The sequence below is a fragment of the Pelophylax lessonae genome, assembly GCF_965119305.1.
Source record: "Pelophylax lessonae genome assembly, chromosome: 8".
Classification (NCBI taxonomy): Eukaryota; Metazoa; Chordata; class Amphibia; order Anura; family Ranidae; genus Pelophylax; species Pelophylax lessonae.
Genome location: NC_138775.1, coordinates 98536103 through 98556392, shown reverse-complemented (window position 1 = coordinate 98556392; position 20290 = coordinate 98536103). Strand labels below are relative to the sequence as shown.

General features: G+C 47.5%; 1 protein-coding gene across 2 annotated transcripts in view; it reads right to left on the bottom strand.

The window, feature by feature from the left end:
- The window catches only part of SYNGR1 (synaptogyrin 1), a 94416-nt gene that overhangs the window by 14771 nt on the left and 59355 nt on the right, over positions 1-20290 (bottom strand). For both annotated transcript variants that reach the window (XM_082266599.1, XM_082266600.1), the window contains exon 3: positions 11007-11152. In XM_082266599.1, coding sequence (XP_082122725.1) covers positions 11007-11152 — 146 coding nt within the window. The remainder of the gene's footprint in view (positions 1-11006; positions 11153-20290) is intronic.

Below are 20290 nucleotides of genomic sequence, written 5' to 3'. Positions count from 1 at the left end.
CGAAACATCCGAACTCGCACAAAGCGGTTCAGCGATTTCAGGTCCAGAATAGGATGTACTTTGCCCTCCTTCCTGGGCACAGTGAACAGATTTGAATAAAATCCTTGAAACTTGTCCCGATGAGGCACCGGAACAATCACCCCCTGAGCAAGAAGGTCCCGCACCGCTTGGTGCAGATCCTGCAGACGCCCAGGAGGCAAATGAAGATTTGAGGCAAAAAATCTGTTCTCTGGCCAGGATAGGAATTCGATCTTGTATACCTGATCCGAAAGGCACGAAAGGACCCCTGATTGGATCGAGACGCCGAACCCCGCTTGCCACGAAAGGACTTGTTCTTCAGGTTCTGGGGCAGCATAGTGCTCTTGCCCCCTGTGACGCCTTTTACCAGGGTATCCAATGCCTCGCCAGAAAGGCGAGAACCAGCATAGGGAAAATCAGCAACTGTTTTCCACGAGGACTGGTCAGCCGACCAGCTCTTCAGCCAGATTAGTCGACGGTTAAGTACCGAGACACTAGACAGGCGCGCTGCCAAAGGGGCCTCATTTAAGGCCGCATCACACAAATACATGATTCCTTGGTGAATTTGATCCACCATATCCAGCCGGGCAGGTGAAACAGCATCAGACACGAGGTTGCTCCTAAGCACCTTAGTCCAATCAGCCACCACCTGAGCCACCAAAAACGGACGCGAAAATGGGTTTCAGCAACGCGCCCGCCACCGTATAGGAATGGTGGGCTAGAGACTCCAACCGCCGGTCCATGGGATCCCGAAAAACCGGGGTATCCTCTGAAGGAACCAAGGTAGCCTTGTTTAAGACTGCCACAGTGTGATCCACCTGCGGAGGCACACATCATCGTGATTCCGTAGCCGGCGCAAAAGGATAAAGCAATTTGAACTGACTAGGTACCAGGAATGGGCGTTTTCAAGTGCGCCACAGTTCATTAACAGTGTAATGAAACTCAGCGGGACAGGGAAAAACCTGCGCCGACTTGCGGGTCCTGTGTGTCCCAAACGAAGACACAATGCCCGGAGGACTGGGCTCATCCTCCAAATGTAGTGTTTCCTTTACAGAAACAATCAATTCATCCATGGTCGCGCGCTCTTCAGGCGACCCCGGGGAGGAAGCATCAACCCCCTCCACCTCAGCCTCCCCCTCAGACCCCAGCGGGTCTAGGGATGAGTGGGACCCTGAAAAGGGCACGCTCGCCGCAGCAGCCATTTCACCATCTGAATCAGAGGAGAGAGACAATCTGGGCCTCTTTCTAGCAGCACATTCAGCCAGCAGCACCTCCATATTGGACACTAAGGTCGCCACCACAGTGGCCAAATCAGGTTTTAGAGGGGCCACAGGAGAACCGGGCCCCCCACCAAAGCTGGGGGGAATTTACTGTCCTGAGAATCCATCGCCCAATGAAGAAACAGTGCAAAAATAATAAGGTACTGCCCCTTTAAAACTGCTGCGGAGTGCGCAGCCCACCGCTACAGGTACAGTGACACAGGACCCCCAAACAGGTGAAGAAAACTGAGCCAGAAATGAACACACAGAAGGGTGAGAGGAATAGTCTGCAGAGCCCCGCAGAGTGTTACCACCGATGTCGCTGCCTCAGAGGAAAAGGAAGTGATGTCAGAAACAGGCTGAATTATAGGCTGCAATGACTCAGGGAAAATGGCTGCCCCATAGGACTGAATGGAAAGGCTCCGGCTAAATGGCCGCCGAACATGCGGTTGGACCGATCGTTCTGCCACCGCAAAATGGCGGCGGATGGCGCCAAAACAGCATGTAGTGATGCCCATAGTGAAGCCCAACATGCTTGCCCATACCTAAAATGGTGGACCGCGCGGTTTTACCCCGCTGCGGCCGCCACACACACAGTCTGCACCCCCAGTGAAAACACTGTGACAAAAGTGACACAGGGAAAAGGGGCTCCCACAAACACACAGCATTGTATGTGCAAAAAAAATCCCACAGGGATCACCAAACAGGGAGGCCCACACCGGCACAGACATGGGGGACACACAGCAACACAGGACTGCCACCCCACACAGAAGTACTTACCTGTACCAGATGGCGTGGGGAGCCTCTCATAACAGAAAGCCGCTGTCCTCATCTGACAGGGAATGCCGTTAGCCAGGGACATTTCACTGCAGTATCGCAGATGAGTCCAGTGAGGTAGCCACCTCACGGCTGCATCCCTGCTGCGAGCAGGGATGGGTCGTTTATAGTGCCAGGACGAACCACGGCTGAACGCTCGTTGGCAGGCTGGGGGTCCATCTGACCCTCATGCCCTGGAGAACCAGGGCGGCCAGTCCGAATCCCAGCACCGCATGAATCCATCTTCATCCGAAGAACCGACTAAACTAAAGCTGACAAATAAAAGCTAGTAAATCAAAGAAAAAACTGACATTTTCAAAGAAATCAAATAAAAAAGATTAGATAGGCTGAGACTGTAGCCCCAGCACAGGGAAGCCCAACTACTCCTGACGCTAGGCAGAAAGAAACTAAGTTGGGAGTGGTCACTGCAGGGGGATATTGACCTAGTGGGACAGCCCCCATGGGTGTGTATATGCAAATGCCTTTGTTCTTTTGACTAAGTCTTATGCCTAGCTACTCCTGCGGAGCGGAAGTCAATACCCAATAGTGATGACTTAGAGGTGGCGGTGACTGTCGGAGAACGTAAGAGAAACAAATTTTCCCTGTTACAGCTAAGACCGAATTCCCAGCAGGGAACTAGGTTGTATCCCTGTCACTAGGCAGAACAAACTGCTTGAGTATAGCAGAGCCTGAGGGGTTATGCTGGCTGGGACAGCTTCTATAGGTGTGGACAAGCCTTTTTTCCACCTAGTGCCTATCCCTAGTGGGAGGAGCATAACCCTATAGTCTATGATTAAGCAGAGCTGCCTCTGTTGATGAGCGATAAAGAAAAATAGTTTACTGGGGAATGGTTATTTTATGCAGTGGGTTAAACTAAAAAACGCTGAGAATAGACTACTACTTCTCTGCATTAAGGTAAAAAAAAATTGCATTAAGGTAAAAAAACAAAACAAAACGTAAATAGCTCCCCCCAGGCCCCCTGAATACTTACCTGAGCCTGATCTCGATACAGCACTGTGTCTGACTGCAGAAGCACTGCGTTCTCACTCTCTCTTCTCACTGGACATGAAGGCAGAAGCGAGAGCCTCTGGCTTCTGCTGCTATCAATCAAATTCAGTGAGGGAGAGGGAGGCGGGCAAAGCAGCTGTGTGTGTGTGTGTCTATAGACAGACACACAACCTGGCTCTGGAGCAAGCCTACAGTGTCTGCTTCCATAGCAGATGGCTTTCTATGGTGGCAGACACAGAAGAGAAGCAGCAGAAAGTGCCAATGGGGAACTCCAGAAGAGGTGGTATGAGGCTACTCTGTGCAATGCCACTGCACAGAGCAGGCAAGTATACCAGGTTAGTCAATTAAAAAAAAAAAAAAAAAAAAAAAATAATCTTTAGAAATGTTTTCATTTAGAGTTTAGGTGTTAGGGTTCAGGTGATAATAAAGTTAGGGGACACCTTTTGGCATGAAAATGCCTACAAGTAGAACCAAACGGACACAGAAGGGCATTGATATACTAAAACTGGTGCGTGTAGAATCTGGTGCAGCTGTGCATGGCAACCAATTAGCTTCCAGGTTTTCTTTTTGTCAAAGCTTAACTGAACAAGCTGAAGTTATAAGCCGATTGGTTACCATGTACAGCTGCACCAGATTTAGCATTCTCCAGTTTTAGTAACCCAAACATGCTTAAAAAGTGGTTCTAAAAAGGCTGAACATTTTTTACCTTCATGCATTCCTTGCACTAAAGGTAAAAAATGTTTAGGCATTGTGGCCCCTCACCCTACCAAAATACTTGCCTGAGCCCTTCATTCGATCCAGCACTATGCACTTTTGCAGCACTTCTCCCCCATTACTTCAGGGTCTCACTGGCTTTGCTGGGGATCCCACTGCTGTCAAAGCCAGTGACGAGGGAGAGTCAGTGTGCCAGAGTCTCGCTGTCTGTCAATGGACGCAGCAGCAGGGCTTGGGAGCGAGCAATCACAAGTGCCCCCATGGGAAGCGACCTGTGGGGGCATTGGATATAGAGTAGGGGCCAAGAGCAGCCGGCGGGGGACACAAGAGGAGGTTTGGGGCTGCTCTGTGCATTCCATTGCACAGAGCAGCCAAGTATAGAGATGTTCGTTATAAAAAAAAAAAAAAAAATTACCTTTACAACTACTATAAAAAATTCCATGTCTGTTTCCTTTTTCTTTACAATACATTTGCAACCTGAATTAGGACTAAAGAATTAATGCAAGCATAATTTTAGGAAAACTAACACACTTTAGAAAGAATGATGAATATTAAGTTTTCTTTTAGTCTTTATCCCTACTACTGACTGAATGAATATGTCCATGTGCACATACCCTTAGACTTGAACCGCACAGAGATCGGAATATCTTTAGAGGATGATTCAGGGCAAAAAAAAAAAAAAAAAAACACCAAACAGTTTTCACATTTCATTTTATGTAAACATTAAAAAGAATTCTATTAGTTGCCACTGCAAAAAATGGATTTTTGTAAGAACTTACCGTAAAATCCTTTTCTCTTAAGCTCATTGACAGACGTAGTCTTCTTGATTCTCAAGAGCTGGGTTATGTTGTCTCCGCAGGAGTAGGACTAGGCAGAATGACAAAACGTTCTGGCTCCACCCTAGGGGGCAGTCCCTGAGGGTATATCCTCCCTCTCTCTGCTACAGGGAATCAGTTCTGTTTAAAGCAGTACAGAGAATTTAACCCAACCCAACTCAATGATAGAGGGCCGGGTACTACGTCTGTCAATGAGCTTAAGAGAAAAGGATTTTACGGTAAGTTCTTACAAAAATCCATTTTTCTCTATCGCTCATTGACAGACGTAGTCTTCTTGATTCTCAAGAGCTGGGACATCCAGAAGCAGTGCCACAAATGAGGGGTGGGATTGACAAAATCAAATCCAATCTAGTAGGCCCAACCGGTGCCAAAACTAGAAGTTTTAAAGGCTCATTATAAACAAAGAATGAGACTAAAAGAAAAAAAATTTTCCAACGGAAAAAAACCCTCGAGGTAGACCACTGGTCTCCTCAAATTGCGGCCTGCAAAACCTTGCGGCCAAATGAGGCATCAGACGATGCCATTACATCAATTTTATAATGTTTAGAGAAGGTATGCACCGACGACCAGGTAGCCGCCTTGCACACCTGGACCACTGACGCCTGATGGCGAAAGGCCCATGACGCACTAAGTGCCCGAGTGGAGTGCGCCTTAACAGGGAACGGGGGCTCCCGACCCTTAATAGAATAAGCCTGCACTACCGTCTGTCTGATCCATCTGGAAATGGTCGCGGCAGATGCAGGCAACCCCTTTTTGGGTCCATCTGGGATCACAAAAAGTGAATCCGTCTTGCGAAACGAGTCTGTCGTTTTCAAGTATACCCTGATCGCCCGGACCACATCCAAGGAGTGCAAAGCAAATTCCCGAGGATGACTGGGCTTAGGACACAGGGAAGGTAATACAATTTCTTCATTCAGATGAAATTCTGAAACCACTTTTGGTAGGAAGGATGGATTCGGACGAAGAACCACCTTATCTCTATGAACCACCAGATATGGTGAACGACAAGATAATGCGGCCAGCTCTGACACCCTGCGTGCAGAAGTAATAGCCACCAAGAAGGCCACCTTCTGGGACAACGTGGGTAGAGGAATCTCCCTAATATCTTCAAAGGGAGGTTTCTGAAGAACCGACAACACTAAATTAAGATCCCAGGGGGGCAACGGCGCGTGCACTGGCGGAGCCAGATGTCGCACCCCCTGGATAAAATTCCGCACCAAGGAATGAGTAGCCAAAGGCTTCTGAAAGAAGATGGCTAATGCTGAGACCTGACCCTTGATAGTACTCAAGGCCAGTTTCTGCTCAACCCCTTGTTGCAGAAAAGCCAATATTCGACTAATCGAATAAGACCGAGGACGGAACCCCAAAGGTTCACACCATGCAATGTAGGACTTCCATGTGCGATGATAAATCTTTCTGGAAGTCGCTTTCCTTGCTTCAACTAGAGTAGGAATAACTGAAGCTGACAAACCTTTGTCCTTCAGCACCTGGGTCTCAATAGCCAGGCCGTTAAAGCCAGCGATCGTAAAGCAGGATGGAAGATCGGTCCCTGAGACAGTAGATCCTCTCTGAGAGGAAGTCTCCACGGGACGTCCGCCACCAGTCTGACCATGTCGGCGTACCAAGCTCGACGAGGCCAGTCCGGAGCTACCAGGATTACTGGGATTCCTTCCTCCTCTACCCTGCGAAGAAGTCTTGGCAGTAACGCGAGAGGAGGGAAGGCATATATTAGCTGGTATTGCCCCCACGGGGCGATCAGTGCGTCTGCGGTTTCTGCTAGAGGATCGCGGGAGCGAGCCACGAATCTCTGAACTTTCCTGTTGAATCGTGATGCCAACAGATCCACATCCGGGGTGCCCCACCGTAGGCACAACTGGTGGAAAACGTCTGGATGGAGGGACCATTCCCCCTGATCCAGGGTCTGACGGCTGAGATAATCTGCCTGCCAATTCTCCACCCCCGGAATGAACACCGCAGAGATTGCTGGAACAAATCGTTCCGCCCAGCGAAGAATGCAAGCCACTTCTTTGGCCGCTCGGACACTCTTGGTGCCCCCCTGGTGATTGACATAAGCCACAGCCGTGGCATTGTCCGACTGGATCCGAACCGGGCTGCCCTGGAGCTGCTCGGTCCAGTGAATCAGACAAAGTCTGATCGCTCTCAGTTCCAATACATTTATCGGTAATCTGGATTCTTCCGGGGACCAAAGTCCCTGGGCAGATAATTGCCCGAGAATTCCTCCCCATCCGGATAGACTGGCATCCGTGGTCACTATCGTCCAATATATTGGCAGAAATGACTTTCCCTGGCTGAGCATTGGAGACCGAAGCCACCAAACCAGAGACTCTCTGGTCTGTTTGCTCAATTGTATCTGATTGTCCAGGGATTCCGGATTCCGATTCCATCTGAGGAGAATCTCTTGCTGAAGAATTCGGGTATGGGACTGGGCAAATGGGACTGCTTCGAATGAAGCCACCATCAACCCCAGAACCCTCATGCAAGTCCGAAGGGAAGACCAGCTGTTGGACAGTAACAACTGGACTGCTGATTGAATCTTTCGAAGTTTCCCTACCGGAAGAAACACTCTTGTCCTGACTGTGTCTAGAATTAGACCCAGATATTCGAGCCTTTGGGTGGGAACCAGAAAGGACTTTTGCTGGTTCACCAGCCACCCGAATTCCTGTAAAGAAATCATAGTAATTTCTATGTTTTGTAGCAAGGTCTGAGGAGACTCTGCATGAAGCAGAAGATCGTCTAGGTAACCTAGAATCGATATACCTCTTTGGCGCAGAAGTGCCAACATTGGGGCCAACACTTTTGTGAAGACCCGCGGAGCCGTGGCGAGACCGAAAGGTAACGCCACAAACTGATAGTGGTTCTCCTCTACGGAAAAGCGTAGAAAACGCTGATGTCCTGCGAAAATGGGAATGTGAAGATAGGCGTCCTTGATGTCTATGGACGCTAGGACATCCCCTGGATGCAGGAAGGCTGCTACCGTGCGAATGGACTCCATTCTGAATCTTCTTATGTTGACGAAAGAATTGAGTGCTCTTAAGTCCAGAATTGGACGCACTTTGCCCTCTTTCCTGGGTATTGTAAACAGGTTTGAATAAAACCCTTGAAACCGTTCTGTCCAAGGAACGTGGACTACCACTCCTTGTTGTAGTAGATCTGTGACCGCTCTCCGCAGATCTTCTAGACGATCCGGAGATAGTCGGATATTGGAAGGGAAGAATCGCGCCGGTGGGAGAGATCGAAACTCGATCTTGTACCCTGACTTTATGACTTCGCAAACCCATTTGTCCGGGATTCTGGAAAGCCATGGATCCGGGAACCGGCGAAGACGTCCCCCCACCCCAGTTATGGGTGGGGGCGCACCTTCAGGCTTTGGATGGTTTATCTTCAGGTCTGGAGGGGGCGGGCTTTTGCTTGCCCGACCAACGACCCCTGATGCCTCCTGCAGGAGGCTTGGAGGACTTAGTTTTTTCACCCGCTGGACGAAAAAACCTCTTGTGAGCAGAAAAAGAAGGCCCTCGTCTTTGACGAGTTCCTCTACCTTTAAAATTTTGCGGTAAAAAGGTGCTTTTTCCACCGGTGAGATCCTTAATGATCTCATCTAAGTTGGCTCCAAATAGACGTTCTCCTGAAAAGGGGATATTAGCCAATGCTTTTTTGGAACCTTGGTCGGCTATCCAACCTTTTAGCCACAGTGTACGCCTGAGAACCACTGCTGAGACTGATGCTCGCGCCATTAATGGAGTGGCGTCTAACGCCGCATCACATACAAACTGTAACCCCTGTATCATTTGTTCCAACAAATCTGATACCGCCTGAGGGACTTCTTCTAAGTCCCGGCGTAACCACTTAGTCCATTCAGTTACAGCCTGCGAAACCAGACCAATAGCAATTATTGGCCTGAAAGCTGATCCAATCAAGGAAAACATGGTGCGAGACATAGCTTCTATCTTGCGATCCACTGGATCTTTAAAAGACGGAGCGTCTTCCAAAGGAATAACCGTGGCTTTATTCAATCTAGCAATTGGTGAATCCACCACAGGTGGTTCTGTCCATTTCTTAATAAGGGTTTCCTCAAACGGATAACGCCTGTCAATGCGTTTGGAAATATTAAAAGTGCGTTTTGGCAGACGCCATTCTTCATCGATTGGATTGCCAAAACATTTGGGCAATGGAAAAACCTTTGCCACCTTGATGCGCTTTTTAGTCCCAAAAGGGATCTCAGTTTCAGCTATTTCTGATGGAATACCCTGTAACCTTAAGGTCTCTTGAACAGATACAATGAGTGCGTTTACCAACGCTTCCTCTCGGGCTATGGCTGATGCCGAAACATCCTCCTCACTGTCTGAAGAGACAGGACCCGAGACACCAATACCAGATGAAGTACCTGCAACTGCAGAAATAGGCTCAGAGTCTGAATCCGAGGTTTCAGATAATAAGGGGTTAGGCGGGGGTCGCTTTCTTGCGCCCTGTCCCTGACAAGCCACTTCCACCCGGGACACAAAAGTTTCCATAATGGCTGACAAAGATTCAATTGTCAATGGGGTGCTGGAGGATCCCGCAGACCCCTCGAGGGGATCCGGAGGAGATACATGAGTGGCAGGGTCCATGTTAATACAGGACACTTTTGCCAGCAATAAACAAAAAACTTCTTTTTTTTTTTTTTTTTTTTTTTTGTGTGTCTCCCCCTAGCGCAATAGCGCCCCTCAGAGTACCTGCTTCTCGATCCCAGAGAGAGAGAGAGAGAGGGACCCCCAAGGCTCACCAACCGATGCAGTGCAGTTTCCAACAAACTGCAGCCAGCGTCTGTCTTACACAGACTGGAAGGAGCTGTTTGCTTTTTCCCGGGCAGAAGGCGTGGCTCCGCCCCCTGTGTACGCCTTCCGGCGTTCCCAGCCCTCCACGAGGAAGCTGGGCTCACAAAACATGGCCGCCCCCATAGAAGAGACATAAGACTCCAAAAACATGGCGGCCGGCGTGACCTGAGGACATACATGCATTCGGTCTACGGCAAAATGGCGGCGGACCGCCGATATCGTCTTCCCAGCACATCCACCTGCACTCTGCTGAGAGGTGACATATGGATCTACAGAGATACACTGCACATAAGGTAGGATTATACCTCCTATGTTTGCTGTAATGTTACAGTCTGCTGGGTAGAGTGCTAGCTCTTGAACCAAGTCCACTTCCCACAAACACATGCTGTATTACAAGGGGGACTTGTAAGTGTCAGATATATACTGACCATATATGGAGGGGCCCATAATATATACTGCCTCATAAATGAGGAAAAAAGGGAACGTTTTACTCACCATACCGAACCGACAGGCACCCTCTCTTCATAATACCCTCTCCACCGAGGTGGGGGTTTGTGGACGCCTCGACTCTCTGGTTCTGGCGTCCAAGCGAGCTTTTAACTCGCAAAGTCAGTCCCTTTACTGGGACTCCGTCGCGGCCGACTCAGCGCACTGGTCTGCACGCGCTTTTTAGGCAGAGACCGGGGTGACCACTGGATCTCACATCCAGCCCGTCGCCCGGCCCCGCATACTTACTTGAATATGTCGCGGCCGACCAAGCGCAATGCCTGGTCTGCACGCGCTCGTAGGCCGGCTGGGGTGACCACAAGTGTCGCCCAGTCCGGCATTTTTGCTTGAAGATCTCACAGGAAAAAAACACTGGAGAAAACTACCTAAAAAATGTCTTTTTCTTAAAGAAAAAAAGTCTTGCCAGGACCAAAAGATCCCAGCAAGGAACTTAGGTCCTTACTCCTGACTAGACAGAAAAAAACTGATTCCCTGTAGCAGAGAGAGGGAGGATATACCCTCAGGGACTGCCCCCTAGGGTGGAGCCAGAACGTTTTGTCATTCTGCCTAGTCCTACTCCTGCGGAGACAACATAACCCAGCTCTTGAGAATCAAGAAGACTACGTCTGTCAATGAGCGATAGAGAAACTATCTTTGTGCTCATTGTCTTTCCTCCAGTTGTTTTTGGAATGTCCCTTACATAGGGTGCTTCAAGACATAAAATATACGGTAGCTCTACTAAGCTCTTCCTGCACAAGAGGGCCAGAGAAAAACCTTCGCATACTATGTGTAAAGGTTGAGGAAACGTGGATTTGTATTAGGTTTGCCTTTACTAGATGATGCAACTGATGACAGCAATAGTAATGTTCATGAAATAATCAAACAAGGAGTGGCATGATCATCTACAAGGCCAACTTCTTGAAGAAAGCTTCACTCTCCCTAGCCTAATGAAAGTTTTGACAATATATTAGCAAATATCTGCTGTTCATTCAGCAGCAAAGGAAATTCAGGAAAACATTTTATACAGTACTACTCACCCAGGTAAAAATGGAGAAGAACGAGAAAGCAATGGCTGCACGTGCTGCATCTGCACCTTCATTCATTGGATTGTGCTCCTGTTTGGACACTTGCCACTGGTTGGCTAAAAAGCAGAAACCAACAAACCAGAAGAAGGACCATAGACCTACAGCAAGGATAACAGTTTGGGGTTGACAAAAAAAACACAAGAATGAATAACGGCCATTTGTAATACAAGGTATGCATTATGACTAGGTTGACAATTAGGCTTTTCTTTGACCATGTAAAATTAAAACACATATCCTTTATTTTAATTTTTAAAATTTCTCTTTTGTTCATTGACGGACACAGCTCCTGATCTTCTTGACCATTGGGTTATACTGCCCCCTAGGACACTTGGCAGAAAAAGAACTTGACTACACCTATGGGCAGTCCCAGGAGGTATAATCCCCAACCCCCCTCTCTCCTATAGGTACTCAGTTTTTTTCTGAATAGTCAGGAGTAAGGACCTAGTTCCTTGCTGGGATCTCTGGTCTTGGCAATTTCTTTTCTTTTAGATAGATTTTGTTTGTCCTGTTTTTTCCCTGTGAGATCTAAAAATCAATTGGCGGACTGGGCCATGGGCTGGAGAATCTAGATCCAGTGGTGACCCCAGTCTGGTCAGTGAGTGCACGCAGACCTCAGCTCTGTGCTAGGTCGGCCACGACATAGCCCCACCAGACAGGGGCTGGCCTGTGAGTTAAACACCTCATGAGGTTGCATACGACTGGGTCTTGGCCTGCGTCGCTGTGTTTGTTCTAGCCAACAGCCCCCCCCCCCCATATCAATAGCGAGGAGGTTCTGCCCCGAGCGGTGCCCGCCTGGTTCCTGGTATGGTGAGTAACTACCAACCCTCTCCCACATGAGGGTTTTGGGGTGGACGCAGGTCCCTCCCTGGGGACGGTCCAACCCCCTCCTTCCCATTAGGCCCCCCCCTCAAGTCTGATGGCCCTGTGGGTCATCTATCCCCCCTCCACCTATCCTGGGGTTGTATGGTGGTCTGGCTACCTCCTGGGGCTGGGTGCTGTATTGGCGATAGGGGCGGAAGGGTGCGCCACGGGCGACCGGCTGTGGGGGACGGGGGCTGTACCTGGTTGTGGGCTCCTGCCACAACCCCCCTAACCCTTCTTGCTCTGTGTCTTGCCTGGGCCCAGGGATCGCTCCTGGGTCCCTGGGAGCCTTGTGGAGCCGCCGTTTTGCTGTAGCCTATTTTCTGTATAGGCTGGTGGCTATGTTTATATAGCCACAGCGGCCATTTTGTGTTAGTCCGGCATTACAGTGGAGCCTTCCAAGCATCCATTTTCATCATGCTTTGATCCTGGTGCGGTCGGTGACTGCCTGGTGCGGGGGAGAGTATGGTGGGGTCCTCTCCCTCTCTCTGCTGCAGTAATCGGGGGGTGCTCTGTGGCTGGCGACCAGGTGGTGTTGCCAGCACTGTGGTGTAGCTTAGTGTTTATTTGCACTTTTGTGGGGTACCCTTATTCCTCATGGAGTCCTTGGAGCACATTTCTCCACCTGACCCCCTCAGAGCCTGGGGGGCCCTCTGGGTCCCCACCATCCATTGATGCACTGAGCGGTCCTGGTGTCCCAGGTAAAGGTGGCTTTTGAGAGGCAGGGTAGTAAAAAGTGCCCCCGCCTTCATCTGTCATCCCAGTTTCGGACTCTGATCTGACCGCATTGGACAGAGCCCGCCCTGAGGAGTTCTCCGATAGGGAGGAGGATTCATCCACTTCTGTAGCCACGCACGAAAAGGCGCTGGTGGATGCACTGATTGTGTCTGTGTGTGAGAGACTTTAAAAAAGGAGAAGGTCGCAGCTGAAGCTGCAGCGTAGGCACCATTTCCCTTTGGCACTCACAAGCCGTCTAGAGCGGTGAAGGGGTTTCTGTTTCTTTCCTATTTTGACGGATTTGTCGCAAAAGAGTGGGAACATCCAAAACATCTCTTTGTGGTCCTAAAAGTTTTGCAAGGAGGTACCCCATTTGAAGAGTCCCTATTTAAGAAGTGGACTGTTCCACCAGTGGGGTTTCCAGGTTGAATAAGGCAACCATGATTCCGGTAGAAGAAATCGCCGGCTTTTAAGGATCCGGCTGACAGAAAGGTGGAGTTTGTGGCCCCCAGTATGTTCACTGTGGCCTGGCTCGGCACTCAGACCGGTCTTCACCATTGCCCTGGTGTCACAAACTTTGACCGAGTGGGATAAGCTTTTACGCCGTGACCTGGAGGGTGAGCAGCTTCCCCTGCCTTTGCGGAGCTAGCGGACCATTTGGTCCAGGGGCTGCAGTTTATCTGTGATGCCTCTTTGGATGTGGCTCCCCTGATTTCTAGACTGTCTGTTTCGGCAGTGGTCCTTAGGTATGTTTTGTGGCTCAAATGTTGGTCTGCGGACCAGACCGCTAAAAAAGCCTCAACCGATCTTCCTTTTCAAGGAGATTCCCTGTTTGAAGCTACCCTGGATGACATCATTAAAAGTCTTACGGGGGGATGGGGGGCAGAGCACCTTTCTTTTGCAGGCTAGTAAGGGTAAGGAACCTCGTCGCAGACGTGGCCCATCCTTCTGGGCTCACAGGAAGTTTTTTCGCCCCTCAGGGTCGGCTGACAAGGGTTTAAAACCTTTCAAGGCCTCTTCAGCAGGATCCAAGTGAACTTGGTCTAGCAGGTCAAAGTGGGTTTCCCCAGACCTCCAGACAATGCTCCTTCTGCACGAAGGTGCACCCCCACCGTGCCTGGGGGGGCGTCTTCGCTGGTTTCTGGACACAAGGACCACCTTGGTGCAAGAAAAAGCGGGTCCACAAGGTGATACAGTCCGGCTACAAGATCGAGTTTCATTCTTACCCTCCAATGTGCGTCTGTCTCTGCACTGATTGCAAGCCTTCTTTGGGACAGTGCAAGACCTGTTACTTCAAGGGGTAATTGTTCCGGTTCCAACTCAGGAAGGTTTTCAGGAGTTTTATTCAAACCTGTTAATAGTCCAGAAGAAAGAAGGCAAGGTGCGTTCAATTCTGGATCTGTTTGCATGGTGGTGGCATCCTTGTATCAAGGGGATTTCCTTGCCTCTATCGACAACAAGGACGCTTACTTACACATTTCAATAGGTGTCTGTCACCAACACTTCCTCCGCTTTGCCGTGGGAGAGGAACATTATCAGTTTGTGGCATTACCCTTTGGAACTCTGAAGGTGCCGGCATTCTTCGGTGGGCAGAACAGCTGTGTCTTTAGTGGGGAATCCCCAAGGTGAATCTGTAGGCAACTCAGCTCAACAAAGGTGCACAGGTTTGTGGCACGGTCATACGATCTGCTAGCGGGGCCAGGATCATTTGATTTACGCCTTCCCTCCTCTCAAGCTGCTGCCGAGACTCTTGCGCAGGATCGAGGCAGAAGGAATTCTGGTCATTCTAGTGGTCACGGATTGGCCTCGCCGGTCTTGGTACGCTGATCTGCTGCGGCTGGTTGACCCCCCTTGGAGACTACCTCTTAGGGAGGATCTGCTGTCCCCAAGGCCAATCTTCCATTCTGCTTTACAGTCGCTGGCTTTGATGGCTTGGCTGTTGAAAGCCAGGTGCTGAGGAATAGAGGTTTGTCTGGGTCGGCGATTCCCACACTACTGAAGGCTAGGTAGTCTACTTCTAGGAAGATCTACCATCGTACGTGGAAAGCATACATTTTGTGGTGTGAGTCGCTTGGTGTTCACCCTCGCATTTTCGGTGGCTCTGGTCTTGACCTTCCTTCAACAGGGGGTAGAGCAGAAATTGGCCTTGAGTACCATTAAGGGTCAGGTGTCAGCCTTGGCAGTCTTCTTTCAACTACCCTTGGCAATGCACTCCCTGGTGCATACTTTTTTTTTTCTTTTTTAGAAGGTTCGACATTTGACTTCACCAGTGCGGTCCCCACTACCATCTTGAGATCTTAACTTGGTGCTTTCAGCTCTACGGAAGCCTCCCTTTGAAAATATTTAGGAGATTCCCCTGCTTACGCTTTCCCAGAAGGTGGCCATCACCTCTGCATGCAGGGTGTCTGAATTGGCAATGTGGTCTTGTCGCTCCCCTTATTTGGTGATCCACAAAGACAAAGGTGGTTCTTCGCCCCCGTCCGTCATTCCTTCCAAAGGTGGTCTCCGATTTTCATTTGAATGAGGATACTGGATCCCAGCCAAAACATCCTAAGGAAATTGCATTGCATTCCCTGGATGTGGTTTGGGCTATTTGGGTGTACCTGACAGCTACAGAGTCTTTTAGGAAGTCAGACTCAGTATTTGTGCTTACAGATGGGCCTTGAAAAGGACTGTCCACTTCTTCTGCGACCATTCCTAGATGAATCAGACAGAAGGTGACTCAGGCCTATTCAATTAAAAGGTCAGGTTCCTCCTTTCCCTGTGAAGGCACACTAAGCGGGTGCTCAGTGCTTCTTGGGCCTTTCATCAGGCACATCAGGTAATTGGTCGTCGGTGCACACTTTCACAAAAGTTTATAAAGTGGATGTGTTGGCATTGGCGGATGCCTCTTTTGGCCACAAGGTTTTGCAGGATGCGGTTTAGGGGGCTTGTTCCCTCTCTGGGGGTGTAATGCTTTTCAGATGGGCTCCAGTTGTTTTGGTTGAGCTCCTGTTACCTGGTTGGATACAGTTTAGCCTGGGGAATTTTTTTTCTTGCGGTTCCCACCCCTCGTGCTTGACACTCCTTTGGAACTTCCCAATGGTAAAGAAGATCAGGAGCTGTGTCCATCAATGAATTAAAGAGAAAATGGGATTTTTGACTTACTGTAATATCCAATTTCTTGACTGACAGCACCCACCCCTCTATGGAGTTAGAATACTTCGGAGTATACCACCTGGGACTGCCCTTAGGCATAGTCAAGTTATTTTGCTGCATAGTGTCCTACTCCTGTAGGGGCAGTATAACCCAATGGTCAAGAAGATGATCAGGAACTGTGCCCGTCAATGAACATCAGAGAAATGGATTTTACGGCAAGTCAAAATCCAATTATTTTTAAAGTTTTACATAGAGGAAGAGTTGAAATTTCTGTAATTTTTGTTCTTTGTGATCAACTGGGAGATGTTAACTTTTGGTCCTTGTGACACCCATACAAGAAATGGGGGTTGCAAGTGACACTGGTCAAGAAAGGCAAAGAATGTCACGTTTTTATGCCTCGCACATCCCTCCAAATCCTTTACCTCCCACATGGATTGGTACAAATACAACAGCTCCAGTTTATTCAGTTGGGGAATGTAAGCTAGCATGTATGCACAACAAAGGTCAACCTCCAATGCACTTCAAAACAGACATAACACAGAATTATCATTGCATTTACTGTGGGATATTGCATTACTGACCTGCTCTACAGTTGCCAGATAGGCTTTCATATCTGCTTAATGCAGACTAAGTTTAAATTATTTTTTTCTAATTCCGCACAAGGTACAGTACTTGCATTCAGTAGGAAGTGTCCCTTGTGCTGGTGACTGCTTGTCTTTTGGAAATCTTCCATCCTCTGTTGAAAATGATCGGTGCATCGATGCACCCTTTAATGATTCTGCATCCATGCAGAATCAGGTTTAATCCAGATCGTGTGCGGATTAAGGGTCATTGCTGGAATAACATGCGCTAGTGGCCTGGCTGCGCCCGGAGCACCCCCCCCCCCCCTCATTGGATGGTGTAGCCTGAGGAGGCGGGCGCTGCAGCATGTGAGCGTATCACCCCCACCCATGATCTCCCCCTTCTTGGGATTTGTAGCTCTGTCACCTCCCCGATGGGCAGGTGCGGCGCCGCTTAGCGCGGACACACATCACTGCAGATGTCATCACATCCCTGGGATGAGCTGCAGAGTCTGCTTAAGGAAATGAGCTGCGAGGGCAGGAGGAGGGGTGGTAGGAGTGCGCCGAAGGTAAGAGACCAGCCTGTCATGCTTAAATGTATGAGGGGTGAGTGTATAGAAGTGTATCGATTACATTTGGGCTTTTCTTTTAGTGTCTTCCTGAGATTTCTCAATAAACTTTCCCACCTGGAAACACCTACTTATCTGCAAGTTATATACTTGCAAATAGAATGCCTTTTTTTTTTCAGTAATGTTTACCTGCAATCAGTCCAAGTTGCTGCCAAAAGACTCACCAATGATTTGTTTTAGTTATACTGAAGGGTATTTTTGCTTTGAAATTAAGGCAAAAAAGAAAAAAATAAATAAATTATACTAATCTGCGGTCTCCTGTAGTATGTCTGCAGTCTCCGACTGTCTTCATGTACCATGTCTGTAGTCTCTGACCATCTCTTGTATGAGGTCTGCAATCTCTGACTAATCTCCGCCAGTATTTCAGGGGGAGCCTAGAGCTCCTCTTTAAGTTGTTGTCTGCTGTGGTTAGGCTTTGCTACATGCAGGGAGTGTTTTCTTTTTTTTTTTTGTTTAAGAACCGATGAAATAAATAAATAAAATATATGGAGTTATTCTGACTGCTTGAAATTCTTTTTTTTTTTTTTTTTTTTTTTTTTTATATAAGAACCATGGGCAGTTTTTGTGATGCATTGTGGAATCTAATCGAATCGTCAATATGATAATCTTAATCGAATCGTGAGGCCAGTGAAGATGCGCACATCTAACCTGCACAGCAGTATTTTTCCAGTGCTGCAGGAGTTAATAAGGCCACTGGGTTAATCATAGGCACACATCAAACTTGCCAACTAAGCCTGCCCTTTCCACTCCCTGTACTACATCATTTCATTAATTCACCCGGTCTCAATTTATAGAGCGCTTTTCATTCTAGTGTAGCTTCTATGAGTAGAAAGTATGGGCAAAGTTGGCATTCGACAAAGCTCTATGGCAGAACCAGTAGTTGCATTACCCCACAGCACTGGGAGATTCACTCTGCAAAGTTATTTGGAGGGGGTGCAGATTTTAACAAGACAAACAACCACCGAAGCAAAGGAAACTTCTCACTGAATGTATGTACTGTTCTTTGTGCTGATGATCCTCGATTAGGCTTTAATAGGAACAAAAGTTGTACATAGAAACATGTACTTCATGTGTGTTCAACAGCCTTAAAGTATGTACAGTTGTGCTTATAAGTTTACATACCCTGGCAGAATTTAGGATTTCTTAGCCAGAATATGAATGAGAACACAAAAAATGTTCCTTTCACTCATGGTTAGCGTTTGTGTGAAGCCATTTATTATCAATCAATTGTGTTTACTCTTTTTAAATCATAATGACAACAGAAACTACCAAAATGACCCTGATCAAAAGTTTACATACCCCAGTTCTTAATACCGTACATTACCCCCTTTAACATCAATGACAGCTTGAAGTCTTTTTCGTGGCATTAATGGATGAGGCTCTTTATTTTCTCAGATGGTAAAGCTGCCCATTCTTCCTGGCAAAAAGCCTCCAGTTCCTGTAAATTCTTGTGCTGTCTTGCATGAACTGCACGTTTGAGATCTCCCTAGAATGTCTCCAAGATATTGAGGTCAGGAGACTGGGATGGCCACTCCAGAACCGTCACTTTATTCTGCCGTAGCCAATGACAGGTCGACTTGGCCTTGTGTTTAGGATCATTGTCATGCTGGAATGTCCAAGTACATCCCATGCGCAGCTTTTGGGCTGATGAATGCAAATTTTCCTCCAGTATTTTTTGATAAAATACTGCATTCATCTTGCCATCAATTCTGACCAAATTTCCTGTGCCTTTGTAGCTCCCACGTCCCCAAAACATCAGCGATCCACCTCAGTGCTTCACAGTAGGAATGGTGTACCTTCCATCATAGGCCTGGTTGACTCCTCTCCTAATGTAGCGTTTATGGTTGTGGCCAAAAAACTAAATTTTGGTCTCATCACTCCAAATGACTTTGTGCCTGAAGGTTTGAGGCTTGCCTCTGTGCCGTTTGGCATATTGTAAGTGGAATACTTTGTGGCATTTGCTAAGTAATGGCTTTCTTCTGGCGACTCAACCATCCAGGTAATCTTTTTTCAAGTGCATCTTGAAAACAGCCACACCACATATTTTCAGAGAGTCCTGTATTTCACTTGACATGTGTGGGTTTTTCTTTGCATCCTGAACAATTTTCCTGGCAGTTGTAGCTGAAATTTTAGGTCATCTACCTGACTGTGGATTGATTTCAACGGAACCCCTCATTTTCTACTTTTTGATTAGAGTTTGAACACTGCTGATTGGCATTTTCAATTCTTTGGATATCTTTTTATATCCCTTTTCTATTTTATACAGTTCAACTACCTTTTCCCGCAGATCCTTTGACAATTCTTTTGCTTTCCCCATGACTCAGAATCCAGAAATGTCAGTGCAGCACTGGATGAAAGATGCAAGGGTCTGTCAGGAGTCCAGAAACTCATTGAACTTTTATACACACACACTAATTACAAGCAAACCGATCACGGGGAGGATGGTTACCTTTAATAGCCATTCAAACCCCTTTGTGTCAACTTGTGTGCATGTTATCAGGCCAAAATCACCAGGGTATGTAAACTTTTGATCAGGGTCATTTGGGTAGTTTCTGTTGTCCGGATTTAAAAATAAAAAGTAAACACAGTTGATAATAAATGGCCTCAGCCAAACACTAACCATGAGTGAAAGAAAAGTTTTTGTGTCATCATTCATATTCTCAGAAAAATGGCCAAGAAATCAAATTCTGCCAGGGTAAACTCTTGAGCACAACTTTATAGTCAACTTTTCTGGTTTGAATGAATGAAAACCACTGTCAGTTTTTTTCTGCCGGTGTCTCCTTAGGGGGATATTTAAATTTCACTTTCTGTCCCCAGGACACAGCTCCAAAAGTGAGAGGGAATCTCCCAAGAGCGAGTTATTCCCCTTTTTAGAACAAGTGTTCCAGTTGGGAGATTTCAGCTCACCTCTTGCTCTGGTGACAACTTTATAAAATTTTGTATTTTAAAATCACTTTCTATTCTGGTGGGTGACAGCTGCCACCAGGGAAACAAGGCTGAATTTTCCCAATTGAGACAGCAATAAAAAAAAAATAAAAAAAACAGACAAAAGGTTCCATTCCCTTCCCTACTCTATCCTAAACTAAAAGAAAAAAAATAGTGCAGCTGACACCCAAATTTAAAATGAATTATGCATTATTTATTTGTAACACAAGATTTAAACAACATTTTTAACACCGCACAGAGAGCTAATCATTGCACAATCCCCTCCTTCACCTAATATTCTGGACACAAAGTGGAAACGTAGGAAGAAATCTATATCAAAAAATCAATCTTTTCTACAAAGTATTCTGAATGATATCCAGTGAGTAGGATAATAGAGCTGCTTTTT